The 16356-nt window shown below is 40.8% G+C and overlaps 1 protein-coding gene across 4 annotated transcripts in view; it reads left to right on the forward strand.

Moving 5' to 3' along the window:
* The window catches only part of LOC134355592 (protein unc-13 homolog A-like), a 1022883-nt gene extending 1006898 nt beyond the window's left edge, over positions 1 to 15985 (forward strand). For all 4 annotated transcript variants that reach the window (XM_063065696.1, XM_063065695.1, XM_063065693.1 and 1 more), the window contains 3 exons: positions 12938 to 13030; positions 13140 to 13299; positions 14399 to 15985. In XM_063065696.1, coding sequence (XP_062921766.1) covers positions 12938 to 13030; positions 13140 to 13299; positions 14399 to 14684 — 539 coding nt within the window. In that variant the 3' untranslated portion in view covers positions 14685 to 15985. The remainder of the gene's footprint in view (positions 1 to 12937; positions 13031 to 13139; positions 13300 to 14398) is intronic.
* The last annotated feature ends 371 nt before the right edge of the window (positions 15986 to 16356 follow it).

Genomic DNA, 16356 nt, shown 5'->3' on the forward strand with positions numbered 1-16356 from the left:
AAGATGTGCTGGTATTGGAGCGGGTTCAGAGGAGTTTCACAAGGATGATTCCAGGAATGAAACAGTTATCATACAAGGAATGTTTGATAGCTTTACTTGCTGGAATTTAGAGGGATGACGGGGGATCTCATTGAAACCTTTCAAATGTTGAATGGCCTAGACAGAGTAGATGTGGAAAAGATGTTTCCAATGGTGGGGGAGTCTAGGACAAGAGTCAGGATAGAGGGGTGTCCATTTAAAGCAGAGATGCGGAGAAAGCCAGGGAGTGGGACTGAGGAGGGAAAAAAGGATCAGCCATGATTGAAGAATGGAGCAGACTCAATGGGCAAAATGGCCTAATTCTACTCCTATGCCGTATGGTATAATATCCCTAATCACTTTGCTTCCATGGCCACCTGTGGCAGTAAATTCCACAGATTCATCACTCTCCAGCTGAAGAAATTCATCCTCATCTCTCTTCTAAAAGAACATCCTTCTGTTCTAAGGTCTGTATATTCACTCTAACTAGGCATTTGTGTCAGGGCCTGTGATTGTTCATTGGAATGTAGTTGTATCAAGAGCTGTGATTGGTTGGGGTGTAATTGTCACTTGGTGTGTGATTATCAGTTGGGATGTTGTTGTGTCATAGTCTCTGATAATTGGTGCAAATGGGAGAAATGGGATTTAATGGTGGGTTTAGTTATGTCATGTGTACCTGGAGCTTAGGAGAATGAGGGAAGATTTGATAGAGATATACAAAATTTTGAGGGGTATAGATAGGGTAAATCCAAGCAGATTTTTCCCCACTGAGGTGGATGTGACCTGAACTGGAGATCAGGTTAAAGGTAAAAGGTGAAATATTTAAGAGGAACCTGGGGGGGGGGGATCTTTTCATTCAGAGGGTGGTGTAAGTGTGGAACAAGCTGCCAGAGGAAATAGTGGATGCAGGATTGATTGTATCATTTAAGAAAAGTTTGGATGTGATGGTTATTTGTGCGCTATGGTCCAGTGTGGACAATAAACTAAGCTGAAAACAGTTCATTATGAACCAGATGAGCCAAAGGGTCTGTTTCTGTGCTGTAGTGTTCTATGAGTCTATGACACTAATGGAAACTTATTCATAATAGAAATTGGCAGATATTTTGTTTCTGGGAATCACTTAAATCAACAGTCCTTAGTAAAGAAGAAGGTTAGTCTCTTGGACATGTTTTGAAAGTCTTGCAGTGGGCGGCATTGCTATAATTACTTGTGTTGTCCAATGCCCTTTGTTGGAGTCAAGAATGGAGTTGCATTCCTGCACTGACCTGTTCGGAGGTATGTGGTTGGGTGTCTATAACTGCACACAGGCAGGGTTCAGGGGCTGTTGGAAAGTTTCTCAGGGTGTGGCACTGGATTGAAAATCCCGGATGTCTTAAACATCACTGCACTTGTCCAGTGTTCAAAACCATCAAGACATAGGAACACAGATTTTGTGATCGATCCACTAAATTCTTAGTTTTTATTCACATTTCTTCTCCACAGAAATTGGACAATATAGTACACAAACATGATCCAATGTCAGATGGTTTTGGCTGTCTCTAATTAAAGAAAAAATACTTGTAATTATTTTTAAAAAGTAGTTCACAATATACTTTTCAAGTAAGGTAGATTTCACATGCAAGGCTCCTTTACACATACCCATCAGCGTCTTCTTCTAAAGTTAACAGTAAATAACCATAAATAATTCCATGGTCAAGGTTTCTACTGCTATGCTGTGAGGTATTTTATTTTAGCAGTTTTCCACAAAAACAGTGTTTCCTACTAGTAAGAGGGTTTCGGCTAAAGATAAGGAGCCATGTTGTCCATCTTAAAAATGTTATGCCAGTGAATCAGGGTTGTTTTGCTCCATATTTTAACTATCTGCCCTGTGGGATACAGTGGAAGATTCTTGAGACCTGGGGGAATGGGATTTCTGAAGGACAGTGGTCTGGTTTGGGGTATTTGGGGGCGGGGGGGGTTATGGAAAGAGGCACAATGGAAGATGCCCGCTGAATGCTGTTCAAAGCAGAGACCCCTTTGTAAGAAGTGCTTGGCATAGATGAGTAGTGCAAAGGAGGAAGTGCCAATACTCCTGTTGAGCCAGTTTGTTCAAAATGGTCTTCAAGGAAAGTTTGAACAGTGGCTGTTTGTACAGAATGGTTCAGTGTGTGAATTATCAAAGTGAAGCACCCAATTACTTCAGAAACGAACTCCAACTTTTATGTGCACATTGGACTGTTTAACTGTAATGGGCCCTTTTTCTTTTCTTTTCCCTGTTAACTGTTTGATAAGGTTGAAATATTGGTGAATATACTGTCTTTATAATGTTATGCTGGTATACGATCTGTCATGTCCTGGCAAATGATAACACTGTATGGGGCAGTAGTTACACAGCATTCGCTACAAACAATGTTCCTCACCAGAATATCCCAACTTTACTATTTGGTTGAACCCCAAATCATACCGACCCTAGAAGTATATTGCTTATGAAAGGTGGCCTTCTCACTGCTGAGTCATGTGGCTGTTAGCAGAGTTACCTAATGAGCTGTTGGTATACGAGCCCAGTGAGAGGGTTGCAATAAAATCATCCGTCAGTAAAATTGTAAATGAATAGTAACATTTCAGTTCTGCCTTTCATCGTGTTATTCTGGAAGACCTTTTCATGAATCAGTGACTTCTATGATTTTATTTTCAGCTATAATTTGTACGTTTTATAGTTTTGTGTTTATGCAGTGATTTGCCTGCATTAACAAACTGTTTTCATGGCTTTTAAAGTCTCGTACCATTTGTTAGGTGTGCTGGTAAGAGAAGAAACCTTCATCAATTCTGCCAACTACAGTGAGATCCAGGTCCCTCAACCAACCACTTCTCCTTCCTGCCCCTTTCCATCTTCCACAGAGACCACTCCCTTTGTGACTCCCTGGTCCATTTATCACTCCATACTGAAACCTCCCTAACCCTGGCATTTTCCCCTGTGACTGCAGGAATGCCTATCCTATAGCTCAGGAGTGGCCAACCTTTTACATTCCATGCGTCAATTTTTTCATGCACAAGTTCTATATTAACATTTTTACAAGGATTGTGGGGGTACAAGAGTTGTATGCCGCATCCGAACTCATGCGTGAAAAAAAATTGACGCAAGGAAGGTAAAAGGTTGGCCACCCCTGCTATAGCTCCTCTCTCACCACTTTCCTGGTGAGAAGACAGATATTTATTCTAAGCCCCTCCAACCTCATCTACTTTATTCACTTCGGCCAATGTGGCCTGCGCTACATTAGTGAGCCCCAAGAATAAACTGGGCATCTATTCTACAAAGCCGCTGCTCTCCATTCATTGTTCCTAGTTGCATGTCATTTCAAATCCCACATCAGCCTGTCCACCCTCAGCTCTTTCTGCTGCCAGAATGAGGCACAGTGCAAACAAGAGGGACAGCACTTCATATTCTGACTTGCGCAGTCACAAAGATGGCATGTCATTGGCTTGTGACTACCAGGCAGAATTTCACTTAACTCACACCTCTGGTTCTCCCCATCAGATACCCAAACACTCCCTTCCCACCCTCCCTCCTTCCAATCCTCATCCAGTCCCCTGTTCTCCTCTATTCCACACTCACAATTCAGCCCCCATACCATTACCCATTTTGTCCCCTTCTCTTCCTAGCTCCAGCCACACATTTTACTCACTGACTCACCCACTGGTTCTGACTCCATCTGCCCTTTGTCTTTGTGTCTACCTCTTGTATCACCCACCTGCCTGCATCACCCTCCCCCTTTTGACTCAACCTGCCCATTGTCCATCCATGTCACTTAGTCCACCAATCACCTCTGGTCTCTGTCTTACCACTCTGTATACTGGCAATCTCACCTCTCCATCCTCAGTCCTAATGAAAGATTGTCACATGAAACGTAAACAATTTCTTTTCTCTCACAGATACTGTTTGACCTACTCAAATTTTCCAGCATCTGCAGTTCCTTATGTCTCCTAGAAACACTGCAATAGAAACAATTACATAAACTCATCTATTAGGATTCATAAATCTTTTGTTCTTTTCCACTGCATTCACAAAGTTGTGCCTGAAAGTGGATATGAAGAGGTCCAGGGAAATATAGCTGTGATAAAGTAAAAAATGTTGTAGAGGAAATCAGTTGATCATTGGTGTCTCCTACAAAGCCATGGGGATTGTTAACTCATCTGGAACAGGGCTTGTGCACTCATCGGGGGTAAATTCTACTGCCTGACACAATAGAGGTATCACTTGTCAGCTTCTTGGAGATCTTTGGTGATCAAGTCCACCAATTCCATGTAACACTTTATAATGAACTCAAAAGGCACCAAAAACATCAATGCAAGTGTGAGAATCTGATTTCAACATAATAGTAAAGAGCATGAGATTGAGCCTTGAGATTTTCAGCACCTCAAAAGAATTATAGAACTAGGTGCTTATCAATCAGTAGAAACTGCTGTTGTAGAGTGAGGTTGTATCAATAGCAGTATGAAGCTCAATATCTGCTGAATCTCTCCACTCCTGCAGTTAGTTCCAGCATGGTTGTCAATTCATTCACAGTCGTATCAACTTTCATTAGCCATCATTGCTTAAAGTTTGGTCTTCTGTTCTTTAATTTCTCCTCCATCTGACCAACAAATTTCTGCTTGCATGGGGCTTGCCACTCTGTGCGTAGTTAATACTCTCAAATAATACTCTCAAGCTGAAAGCGAATGCTGACACTGCAGATAGGAAGCAGTAACTTAATACTAAATAAATACTGCTCATTTACAGCATCAATTTAAATGGTAGTCATAGAGTCATAGAAAAGTACAGCCCCAAATCAAGCCCTTCGGCCTATCTAGTCTATGCCAAGCTATTTAAACTGCCTACTACCATCAACCTGCACCAGGACCATAGCCCTCCATAGCCCTACCATCCCATGGTCTTTAGTTGTAGTCCTACCCAACCTCAGTTGAAAATGCCTGTTTGCATTTACCCTATCTATACCCCTCATAATTTTTTATGCCTCTGTCAAATCTCCTTTTAATCCTCTCTGTTCTAAGGAATAAAGTCCTAACCTATTCAATCTTTCCTTATAACTCAGGTCTTCCAGTCCCAGCAACATCCTTGTAAATTTTCTCTATACTCTTTAAACTTTATTTATGTCTTTCCTGTAAGTAGGTGACCAGAACTGCACATAATGCTCCAAATTAGGCCTTACCAATGTCTTGTACATCTTCAACATAACATCCCATCTCCTGTACTCTGTATTTTGATTTTTGAAGGCCAAAGTGCCAAAAGCTTTCTTTACAACTTGATTTACCTGTGATGCCACTTTCAACAAATTATGGACCTGTATTCCCAAATCCCTTTACTCTACCGCACTCCTCAGCACCCTAACATTTACTGTGTAAGACCTACCCTGGTTGGTCCTACTGAAGTGCGTATCTCACACTTGTCTGCATTAAATGCCATCTGCCATTTTTCAACCTATTTTTTTCAGCTGATCCTTACCATTCACTCTACCCTTAACCTTGGTGTCATCCTCAAATTTACTGATCCAGTTAACCACATTACCATCCTTTCTAAGATAAGGGGCCCAAAACTTCTCACAATACTCGCAAGTGAGGCTACACCAGTGCTTTCTTGACCCTTTGCACTTCAATTTTTTGTATTTTCTCTCGTACTGCAAATAATCAACCCTTTCATTTCTTCTAACAAACTGTATGGCCACTTCCCAACACTGTATTCCATCTGCCATTTCTTTCCCATTCTCCTAATCTGTTTAACTCCTTCCGTAGCCTCTCTACCTCCTCAAAACTACCTGTCCCTCCCACCTATCTTCATATCATGGGCTAACTTTGCAACAAAACCATCAATTCCATCATCCAAATCATTGACGTATAACATAAAAAGAATCAGTCCCAATACAGACCTCTGTGGAACACCACTAGTCACCAGCAGCTAACCAGAACAGGCTCCATTTATTCCCACTCTTTGCCTCCTGCTAATCAATACCTTGAGTCTTTCCTGTAAAACTTGTTAAGCAGCATCATGTGTGGCACCTTGTCTTAAAATCCAAGTACACAACGTCAACTGATTTTCCTTTGTCTATCCTGCTTGTTATTTCTTCAAAGAATTCCAAAATATTAGTCAGACAAGTTTTACCCTTGAGAAAACCATACTGTTTACGGCCTATTTTATCATGTGCCTCCAAGTTTCCTGAGTTCTCATCCTTAATAATCGATTTCAACGTCTTCCCAACTATTGAGGTCAGACTAACTGGCCTATAGTTTGGAGGAACAACACCTTATATTCCGTCTGGGTAGCCTCCAACCTGATGGCATGAACATCGACTTCTCTAACTTCCGCTAATGCCCCACCTCCCCCTCGTACCTCATCCGTTATTTGTTTTTATACACACATTCTTTCTCTCACTCTCCTTTTTCTCCCTCTGTCCCTCTGACTATACCCCTTGCCCATCCTCTGGGTTCCCCCACCCCCTTTGTCTTTCTCCCTGGGCCTCCTGTCCCATGATCCTCTCATATCCCCTTTGCCAATTACCTGTCCAGCTCTTGGCTCCATCCCTCCCCCTCCTGTCTTCTCCTATCATTTTGGATCTCCCCCTCCCCCTCCCACTTTCAAATCTCTTACTAACTCTTCCTTCAATTAGTCCTGACGAAGGGTCTCGGCCTGAAACATCGACTGTACCTCTTCCTAGAGATGCTGCCTGGCCTGCTGCGTTCACCAGCAACTTTGATGTGTGTGGCCTATAGTTTCTTTTGTTCTGCCTCTCTCCCTTCTTGAAGAGTGGAGTGACATTTTCTATTTTCCAGTTTTCCAGAACCATTCCAGAATCTACTGTTTTTGAAAGATCATTACTAATCCCTCCACAATCTCTTCAGACACCTCGCTCAGAACCCTGTGGTGTACACCATCTTATCTGGGTGACTTAACTACCTTCAGACCTTACAGTTTCTCAAGAGCCTTTTCTCTAGTAACAGTAGCTTCACATACTTCATGATTCCTGACATCAGGAACTTCCGCCATACTGTTGGTGTCTTCCACAGTGAAGATTGATGCAAAATACTTATTCAGTTTGTCCTCCATTTCCTTGTCCCACATTACTACCTCTAGCATCAGCTTCCAGCAGTCCAATATCCACTTTCACCTCTCTTTTACACTCTGTGTGTCTGAAGAAACACTTGATATCCTCTTTAATATTATTGGCTGGCTTACTCACGTATTTCATCTTAATGACTTTTTTAGTTGCCTTCTGTTAGTTTTTAAAAGCTTCCCAATTCTCTAACTTCCCATTAATTTTTGCTCTAATATGTGCTGTGTCTTTGGCTTTTATGTTGGCTTTGACTTCTCTTCTTAGCCACAGTTGTGTTACCTTTCCTTGAGAATACTTCTTCCTGTTTGGGATGTATATATCCTATACCTTCCAAATTGCTTCCAGATGCAGATCCAGCCATTGCAGTTCTGCTGTCATCCTGCCAGTGTTCTTTTCCAATCAATTCTGGCCGACTCCTCTCTCATGCCTCTGTAATTCCCTTTACTCCACTGTATTGCTTCTCCTTCTCAAATTTCCTGGTGAAATGGATAATGTTATGATCACTTGCCCCTAAGGATTCGTTTAACTTAAGCTCTCTAATCAATTATGGTTCATTGCACAACACCCAATCCAAAATAGCTGATCCCCTAGGGAGTTCAACCACGAGCTGCTATAAGAAGCCGTCTCATAGAAATTCCCCCTCTTGGAATCCAGCACCAACCTGATTTTCCCATTCTACCTGCATATTGAAATCCCCCTGACTATTGTAACATTGCCCTTTTGGCATGCACTTTCTGACTCCTGTCGTAATTTGTAGACTAGTTTCTTACTACTGTTTGGGGGTCTGTATAAAACTCCCATCAGGGTTTTTTTTTACCCTTGCAGTTCTTAAGTTCTATCCACAGTGATACAACACCTTCCAACCCTATGTCACCTGTTTCTAATGACTTGATTTCACTTTTGTTTTAACCAACAGATCAACGCTACCCCTTCTGCCTTCCTGTCTGTCCTTTTGACATGATGTGTATCCTTGGATACTCAGCTCCCAGCTATAATCTTCTTTCAGCCATGAATCAGTAATACCTACAACATCATACCTGCCAATCTGCAACTGTGTTATAAATTCATCTACCTTACTGGGTATACTGTGTGCATTCAATTACAATACCTTCTGTCCAGTATTCACACTTTTCAATTTTGTCCACCTTTTACATTGAAATTCATCCTGCTGACTGCAATTTTGCTGTATCACAGCCTCTCCTCACTACACATTGCCTTTGTTTGTAAGCCAGCTACCTCAGCTATAGTACCTCCTTCCTGGTGGTAAGGGGTCAAAGAGATTGTTGGACGGATGGGAGGGATCAGTGACAATGCTAAGAACCTTCCTTAGAACTGATTCAACCTGCAAGTTAACCTTGAGGGAATCCTGCACAACGACACCCATATCCCTTTTTACTTACAATTTCTGAATGTGTTCCCTGTTTAGAAAATAGTCTGTGCTTTACAATGAGTTCAGCTGAAAATAGATAAATATCTCAAGGAACTGACGAGCTGGTTATTTTGTTTCAGTAAGTACATTCCTGTCTTTCCCTGAAGTTGATTGATTGCAGCGAGATGGAGTTGTACAAAGTGAAAGTGTGCAGGATTGCCAAAAGCCCAGGAAACATAGAACATAGAATAGTACAGCACAGTACAGGCCCTTCAGCCCATAATGTTGTGCCGACCCTCAAACCCTGCCTCCCATATAAGCCCCCACCTTAAATTCCTCCATATACCTGTCCAGTAGTCTCTTAAACTTCACTAGTGTATCTGCCTCCACCACTGACTCAGGCAGTGCATTCCACGCACCAACCACTCTCTGAGTAAAAAACCTTCCTCTAATATCCCCCTTGAACTTCCCACCCCTTACCTTAAAGCCATGTCCTCTTATATTGAGCAGTGGTTCCCTCGGGAAGAGGCGCTGGCTATCCACTCTATCTATTCCTCTTATTATCTTGTACACCTCTATCATGTCTCCTCTCATCCTCCTTCTCTCCAAAGAGTAAAGCACTAGCTCCCTTAATCTCTGATCATAATGCATACTTTCTAAACCAGACAGCATCCTGGTAAATCTCGTCTGTACCCTTTCCAATGCTTCCACATCCTTCCTATAGTGAGGTGACCGGAACTGGACACAGTACTCCATGTGTGGCCGAACCAGAGTTTTATAGAGCTGCATCATTACATCATGACTCTTAAACTCTATCCCTTGACTTATGAAAGCTAACATCCCATAAGCTTTCTTAACTACCCTATCCACCTGTGAGGCAACTTTCAGGGATCTGTGGACATGCACCCCGAGATCCCTCTGCTCCTCCACACTACCAAGTATCCTGCCATTTACTTTGTACTCTGCCTTGGAGTTTGTCCTTCCAAAGTGTACCACCTCACACTTCTCCGGGTTGAACTCCATCTGCCACTTTTCAGCCCACTTCTGCATCCTATCAATGTCTCTCTGCAATCTTTGACAATCCTCTACACTATCTACAACACCACCAACCTTTGTGTCATCTGCAAACTTGCCAACCCACCCTTCTACCCCCACATCCAGGTCGTTAATAAAAACATAGCCCTGCTTTGCATCAGCCCTGAAACAGACATTTTGAAGGTTTAAGATGGTAAAGAAAAGAACCAGTCATCTAAATACATCAGCAAAATGTTCTGATTCAGTTTAGGTTGGATGTGCTGTCTGAGTATGTAAAGACTGATCAGTGCTATATGAAGTGTATAGCTTTGCAAAAAAGGTAAAAGGGCAGTGTAAAGATACTACAATATGTCTCATTAGACTGTTCAAAATAAACAGGTCAAGTGTCATTCCAACATTTGGATATATCCACAATGAATGCAGTTGAATATAAGTAAATATTACCAAATGTTCCCAGGAAGTATCTGTATTTAGCATGTAGAAAGGAGATGAATGTACTGTAAAACATTATTCCAGAATGATTGTGTCAGTAGTCAGTCAGAAATGTTCTAAACCTATCAGGCATTTACAATATACAAAAAGCTTCAACTGTGCAGCTGTAAAAGGTGTTGTTCCGTGCTCCTGCAACTGCAGTAAATCATAGAGCCCTCAGAGCTCATCCAGAGAAATAATGTGCAAGTGACTTCACAATACTGCAGGATTTCTGATATGTAGAAACACATTACTTCAGTTAACAACATGGAGTATGATTAAGGAGAGACATCTCAGTATTTGATGAAGCATTACATTTGGCCTTGTGGTGTGAACTGATTCTGAGAAGTCATCTATCACCCCCTTCCAGCTTTCTGTCAACTTGAATATACTCACAGCCAATGAAAACTTTAGCATCATTTTACAAGATAAAATATTTTAGAATTTCCAGGATTTGTAAGCCAGTGAACAAGGCTGTGGTCTATAACTGATCAGAATTGAACCAACCCTCCCACACAGTGAATTTTACTGATCTCACCCTGTATAGAAACATAGAAGACCTACAGCACAATACAGGCTATTCGGTCCACAAAGCTGTGCCGAACATGTCCTTATATGAGAAATTACCATTGCCCTCTATTTTTCTGAGCTCCATATACTTGTCCAGGAGTCTCTTAAAAGACCCTATCGTATCCGCCTCCACTACTGTTGCCAGCATCTCATTCCATGCACTCACCTCCCTCTGCATTTTTAAAAAAAAACTTACCCCTGATATCCCCTTTGTACCTACTTCCAAGCACCTTAAAACTGTGCCCTCTTGAGCTAGCCATTTCAGCCCTGGGAAAAAGCCTCTGACTATCCACATGATCAATGCCTGTCATCATCTTATATACCTCTATCAGGTCACCTCTCATCCTTCATCACTCCAAGGAAAAAAGGCTGAGTTCACTCAACCTTTTCTCATAAGGCATGCTCCTCAATCCAGGCAACATCCTTGTAAATCTCCTCTGTACCCTTTCTATGGTTTCCACATCCTTCCTGTAGTGAGGAGACCAGAACTGAGTACAGTGTTCCAAGTAGGGTCTAACGAGGGTCCTATATAGCGGCAACATTGCCTCTTGGCTCCTAAACTCAATCCCGCAATTGATGAAGACTAATGCACCGTATGCTTTCTTAACCACCGAGTCGACCTGCTTAGCAGCTTTGAGTGTCCAAATATCTTGCTCCCCAAGATAATGTATATGCCACACTAACAAATCAAAAAGGGCTAGTGATACATTATTTCTGAAATTTATTTTAATGAAGGATTTCAGAAAAAGTCCATATCGTTTGGAAGTGTATAGAGTTAATGCACAAATCCAAACTGAACATTTCCCTACAAACACAAGCAAGATGGTGGCATAACTTAGAGTAGTTAGCTTCATTAAAATTGTATTTCTAAAATGATGTTGGAAAATTTTGGAACTTCTGTTATAAAATGCAGTCATTTTTTTATTTTGTGTCTTTCCTGTGCTCAAAATATCTTACCGCTATTTTAATACTCAGCTGTGATTGTCATTCTGTAGATAAATTTATTCATCAAACGTCTGGCAGCTAGGTCCCTGGAAGCAGCGAGGCAATGTATGATCAGACAACATGGTCTTCGTGGATCAGACTTAGTGGATAGTACTTCCAAAATCTTGCTGACATTGAATTCCGACTGCACTCTCAGCTCATTTCCTTAGCCTGTCAATATCCCTTGTGGAAACTGCTATCTCCCATTCGAGCAACATACATCAAAGTTGCTGGTAAACGCAGCAGGCCAAGCAGCATCTATAGGAAGAGGCGCAGTCGACGTTTCAGGCCGAGACCCTTCGTCAGGACTCATTCTCCCATTCGATCTCCTTTTGTTTTTCTTTTCCAATAGTTTCTCTGCTCTATTCATTTTTGTGTTACAATTTATAAATCCTTGGGTTTCTCCAGTGAACAGTCAAATGATATTTTGTCAAAGGTTTTCCTAAAGTCAAAATAAAGTTCTGTATCAACAGTAGTTCCTCTATCTATCATGGCTGTTAAACTCCAGAAAGTGTTGTAGAAGTTTTATAACAGTCACCCGTTTTGAAATTTATGCTGGCTATCTCAATTTTGTCCTTCTTTGAGTTATCTAAAATTTTCATGAGGTGAATGTAAACTATATCCATCCTACGATTATAGAGCTATGTCCCTCTGCTGAAGAATATATTGTCCATTTTCCAGTCCCAAGCACACGTACTGTACATATACAGCTTCAACTATAATAACCAGAAACTTCATGGTAGTCTTTTGCACTGATTGATTATGATTTTTACGCTCTGCATTCCCTTGGCCAACTTGTCAAATCTTTCCCTTTTATGTTCCTTAATCCTCCTGAGTAAAAGAAAAGGAAAGGTACATCGCATCCAGAGTTTCTCTGGTTAGCGGACTATTTCCCTCCATGCCTCTCTGATGTAGAGATTCACGTACGAGGCAAGTTACAGCAGTGGTTTGCCATTGCCTTCTGCTGGGTGAGTTTCCAAAGAGATCACCAGCTCATAACCCAGCACGGATGGAAGGCATGCAGGGGAGCCGACTGGATTTGAACATGGGACCTTTCGTCCCAAAGTCTGATGCTGACGCCACTATGCCACCAGCCGGGTCAACTCAGTAAATGCACAACAATGATGTCTCATTTCAGATGTTGCACAATTCATCTTAAAATCCTCAGTTGCTGTTCAGGTGAAGCATTAGCACTGAACCAGGCTGAGGCTGCTGGTTTGTATGGATGGAATAATGACTCAAAATTTGGCACAATATTGATTTATAAATTAGATTAATTGTTTATTATAGTTTGAGTTTTCAAAATTGAATTTCTATCTAAGCTTTAGAAATTTCCCTGCTTAGATCTACAGATGTTATTTCAGTTTTCCTTAATTTTGTTCATCTTGTTTACTGTGTATCTTTGCAGTTCAATCTACAAATGGCTCAGTGGGAGAAGTGTCAATTCATGTAGACCTCTTCACTCACCCTGGTACTGGAGAACATAAAGTTACAGTTAAAAGTAAGTGTCACAACCAATCTGGTACCAATGAACCATGCATCTGTATAGTATGCAACAGACTTAGTCGTGACAATTTGAAGTCTATAAGAGTTTTGATCTTTCCTTACAGTTGTTGCTGTCAATGAGCTGATCTGGCACACAACAGCTATGTTCCGACCATTTGTAGAAGTTCATGTGATTGGACCGAATCTCAGTGACAGAAAAAGAAAATTTGCCACAAAGACAAAAAACAATGTTTGGTCACCTAAATACAACGAGACATTTCACTTGTAAGTGTTCTTATTCAGCCTGTGTGTTTGACTCTTTAGTTGCATTTCCTTAATTGTTCATTTGAAATTGAACTATTTCCTTCAAGGTGTATCTCTGTGCAAAGATAATACAGTCTAGAAAGCAAAGCATACAATTTGGAGAAAAATTTAGCCCAAAATGAAATCTACTAATGAAACTCGAGACACTTTAAAATTCAAATCCAACCCAGTTAATACACAACCTCCTATTACCCTGTAACCTTGTAGTAGACTTGAAGGCTGAGCTTTTATTTGTGGAAGCTCAGTATTCAGTTAATGGATGAAAAGTTCAGAGCACAGAACTGCCTATCTTTAAAAACCAACATACTTTCCCTGTGAGTTATCAAGATGTCGAATTTGGAAAAATTAAATGTTAACTTGTTTCAGTAGTATTTTGATGCATTGAAGCTCTTTGTTGAGGTGGGTGGTGAAAGCTAATTTCTATCTGATTTGCAATATAGTCATTATGAGAGATTTTTTGGCTCAGTCCAGCTCTCAATTTTGGGGAATATCTTGGGAAGAAAATGAGATTTTATAGGATTAGTACAAAGTGTTTGGTGGTCAGTGTAGACTGGGTGGGATGACAGATTTGTTTCTGTGCTCTGTGATTTGACCTAGGGCTGCCTTCCCTCTCTCTTGTGGTCCCAGTCACAAAGTTACCATGTACTCCATGTGCTCCTCAACGGCACAGCATGTAGAGGTAAGCGTGGCCATTCAGTCAGGTGGGTATGGGACACAAGATCGATAACGTGATAGAGGTGCAGTGACCCATTAGAGCAACATTTCTGTTACCAGTGAATCACCAGCCCATTGTGCATCTGAAGTAGAAAGAAGAAAAAGACAGATCTTAGAAAGCACAGTGAAGTGTTCTCAGCAACTCCTGATATGCCATTGAGAATCAAGACCAAACTATGAGCTATAGTGGCCTTGCACTGTACTGTTACCACAAAACAACAGGTTTCACTTCAGGTCAGTGATAATAAACCTGATTGTGAGTCAGTGAGATGTGAGTAAGTGTGGTAGAAGGCTCAACAGGGAGGGTGAGAAGATCCCCAAACTGAAGATTTGTTTGTACTTGCAGCATTCTGAGTAATGAGAATGGCCCAGAGTGCTATGAACTACATGTGACGGTGAAAGATTACTGCTTTGCCAGAGAAGACCGGATCATCGGACTGACAGTCATCCAGTTAAAGGATATTGCCGAGAAAGGGAGCTGTGCATCGTGGTACACTCTCATCAAGAACATTTACATGGATGAAACCGGCCTGACAATTCTCAGAATACTCTCACAGAGGACCAATGACGAAGTGGCCAAAGAATTTGTACGCCTCAAATCAGATACCAGGTCGACTGAAGAAACCACATAAGAAGCAGAAGAGAGATCTGCACAGCAGCAGAATTATCCTCAGTGCATGTCTGTTTTCAATGTGTGGGTATGTTTATCTGAATATGTGCAGGTGTGTGCAGAAAATTACGAAGTACTTCAGGCCACTAGTCCAGTGATGAAATGGGGAGGACGTTATCTCAGACAGTCCATTCTAATGATAAAGTGCCAAATCAAGATTACCTAAGGGAATTTTCTCCTGGTATCTTGTGTTATTTTGCAATTTGCTAAATGATTAAATTCTAACACTGACTTGCTATTTTGTGGTTTTTAACACTAAATATTGGTCCTTCATTTGTGACAAGCATTGTCTCTTTACTTCTGCAATGTTGGGCTGTGTCTTTCCAGAGCATGTTAATGTACCTCAGCTAAATTACATCCTAAAACTTACTAGTATACTTTACATTTTTGAAAGTTGCATTTTCCCCACACTGAGACACTTATATTAAAGTAACTATTCATGACATTTACATTGCTTTCAATTTTCACTTAATTTACTATTTTTACATATTACTGGTCCATATTAAGATCATAGACCATAAGATATAGGATCAGAATTAGGCCATTTGGCCCATCAAGTCTGCTCTGCTATTTCATCCATTCTTCCTCGTAAAGGAGCAAAACAATTAATATTAACTTTGTTTTATTTTCTTTTTCTGACACTTCACTGTGAAGATGATACTAGCTGACATTGTAATCAATTTTATTAAAGAGAAACAGCTCATAAGCAAACTGGCATTGTTAATTTACAGAAGTTGCCAAAGGAATTCAAGGTCCATTCAGAACTTTTTATGCCACATGAAGAGGCCACATATGTTTACAAAGCAATGGGCTGTTTTGGTGATTTGAATAGAAAAATTACTATGTTTCTGATAAATAGTGAAGCTGTTACTATTTTCAATGATGCAGTTGTAAATGTTGCTTTATAAAATGGTAATATTGTTCTTGCTGTATCCCCCATGGTTTCAACATTTTCAACAACTGGTAATTATGCAACATCCTGATGTATTGCACTGATGTTGAAATGAGTGTCATGTAAATATACTTAGTGAACAATTGTACAATAAAGCATTGAAAAGTTCCTGTCTTGCATCACAATATTTGATGCCAAACTTGTTCAGTGTTTGATGTTGCAATAGTACGGGATGTCGTTGCAGCCTCACATGGAGTACAGTATACAGTTTTGGTCCCTCGCTTTAGCAAATGGAGTAACACTGGAGACTGTACAAAAAGGATTCTCTAGGTTAATTCCTATGATGAGAGACTATATTTGTGGAGTTCAGAAGAATGACAGGTGACCTTATTCAAATATATAACATCATAAGTGGGTTTGATAGGTTAGATGTTAGGATATTTTCACCAGTGATAGAGTCTCGAACAAGAGGACATTACTACGGGGTAAGGGATTGGTTAGTCACTCTCACTCAACATCAGCAAAATCAAAGAGCTGATTAGTAACTACAAAAGAAGGAAGCCGAAGGTCCATGAGTCAGTCCTCAAGAGGTAGAGACGGTCAGCAGCTTTAAGTTCCTTTGTATTAACATATCAGAGACTCTGTCCTGAGACCAGCATGTAAGACATGACAACACCTCTACTTTCTTAAGTATACATAGATTTGGCATGCCACCAAAAGCTTTGAATATAGATGCACAGTG

Source organism: Mobula hypostoma, chromosome 13, assembly GCF_963921235.1.
Source record: "Mobula hypostoma chromosome 13, sMobHyp1.1, whole genome shotgun sequence".
In the NCBI taxonomy this organism is placed as follows: Eukaryota; Metazoa; Chordata; class Chondrichthyes; order Myliobatiformes; family Myliobatidae; genus Mobula; species Mobula hypostoma.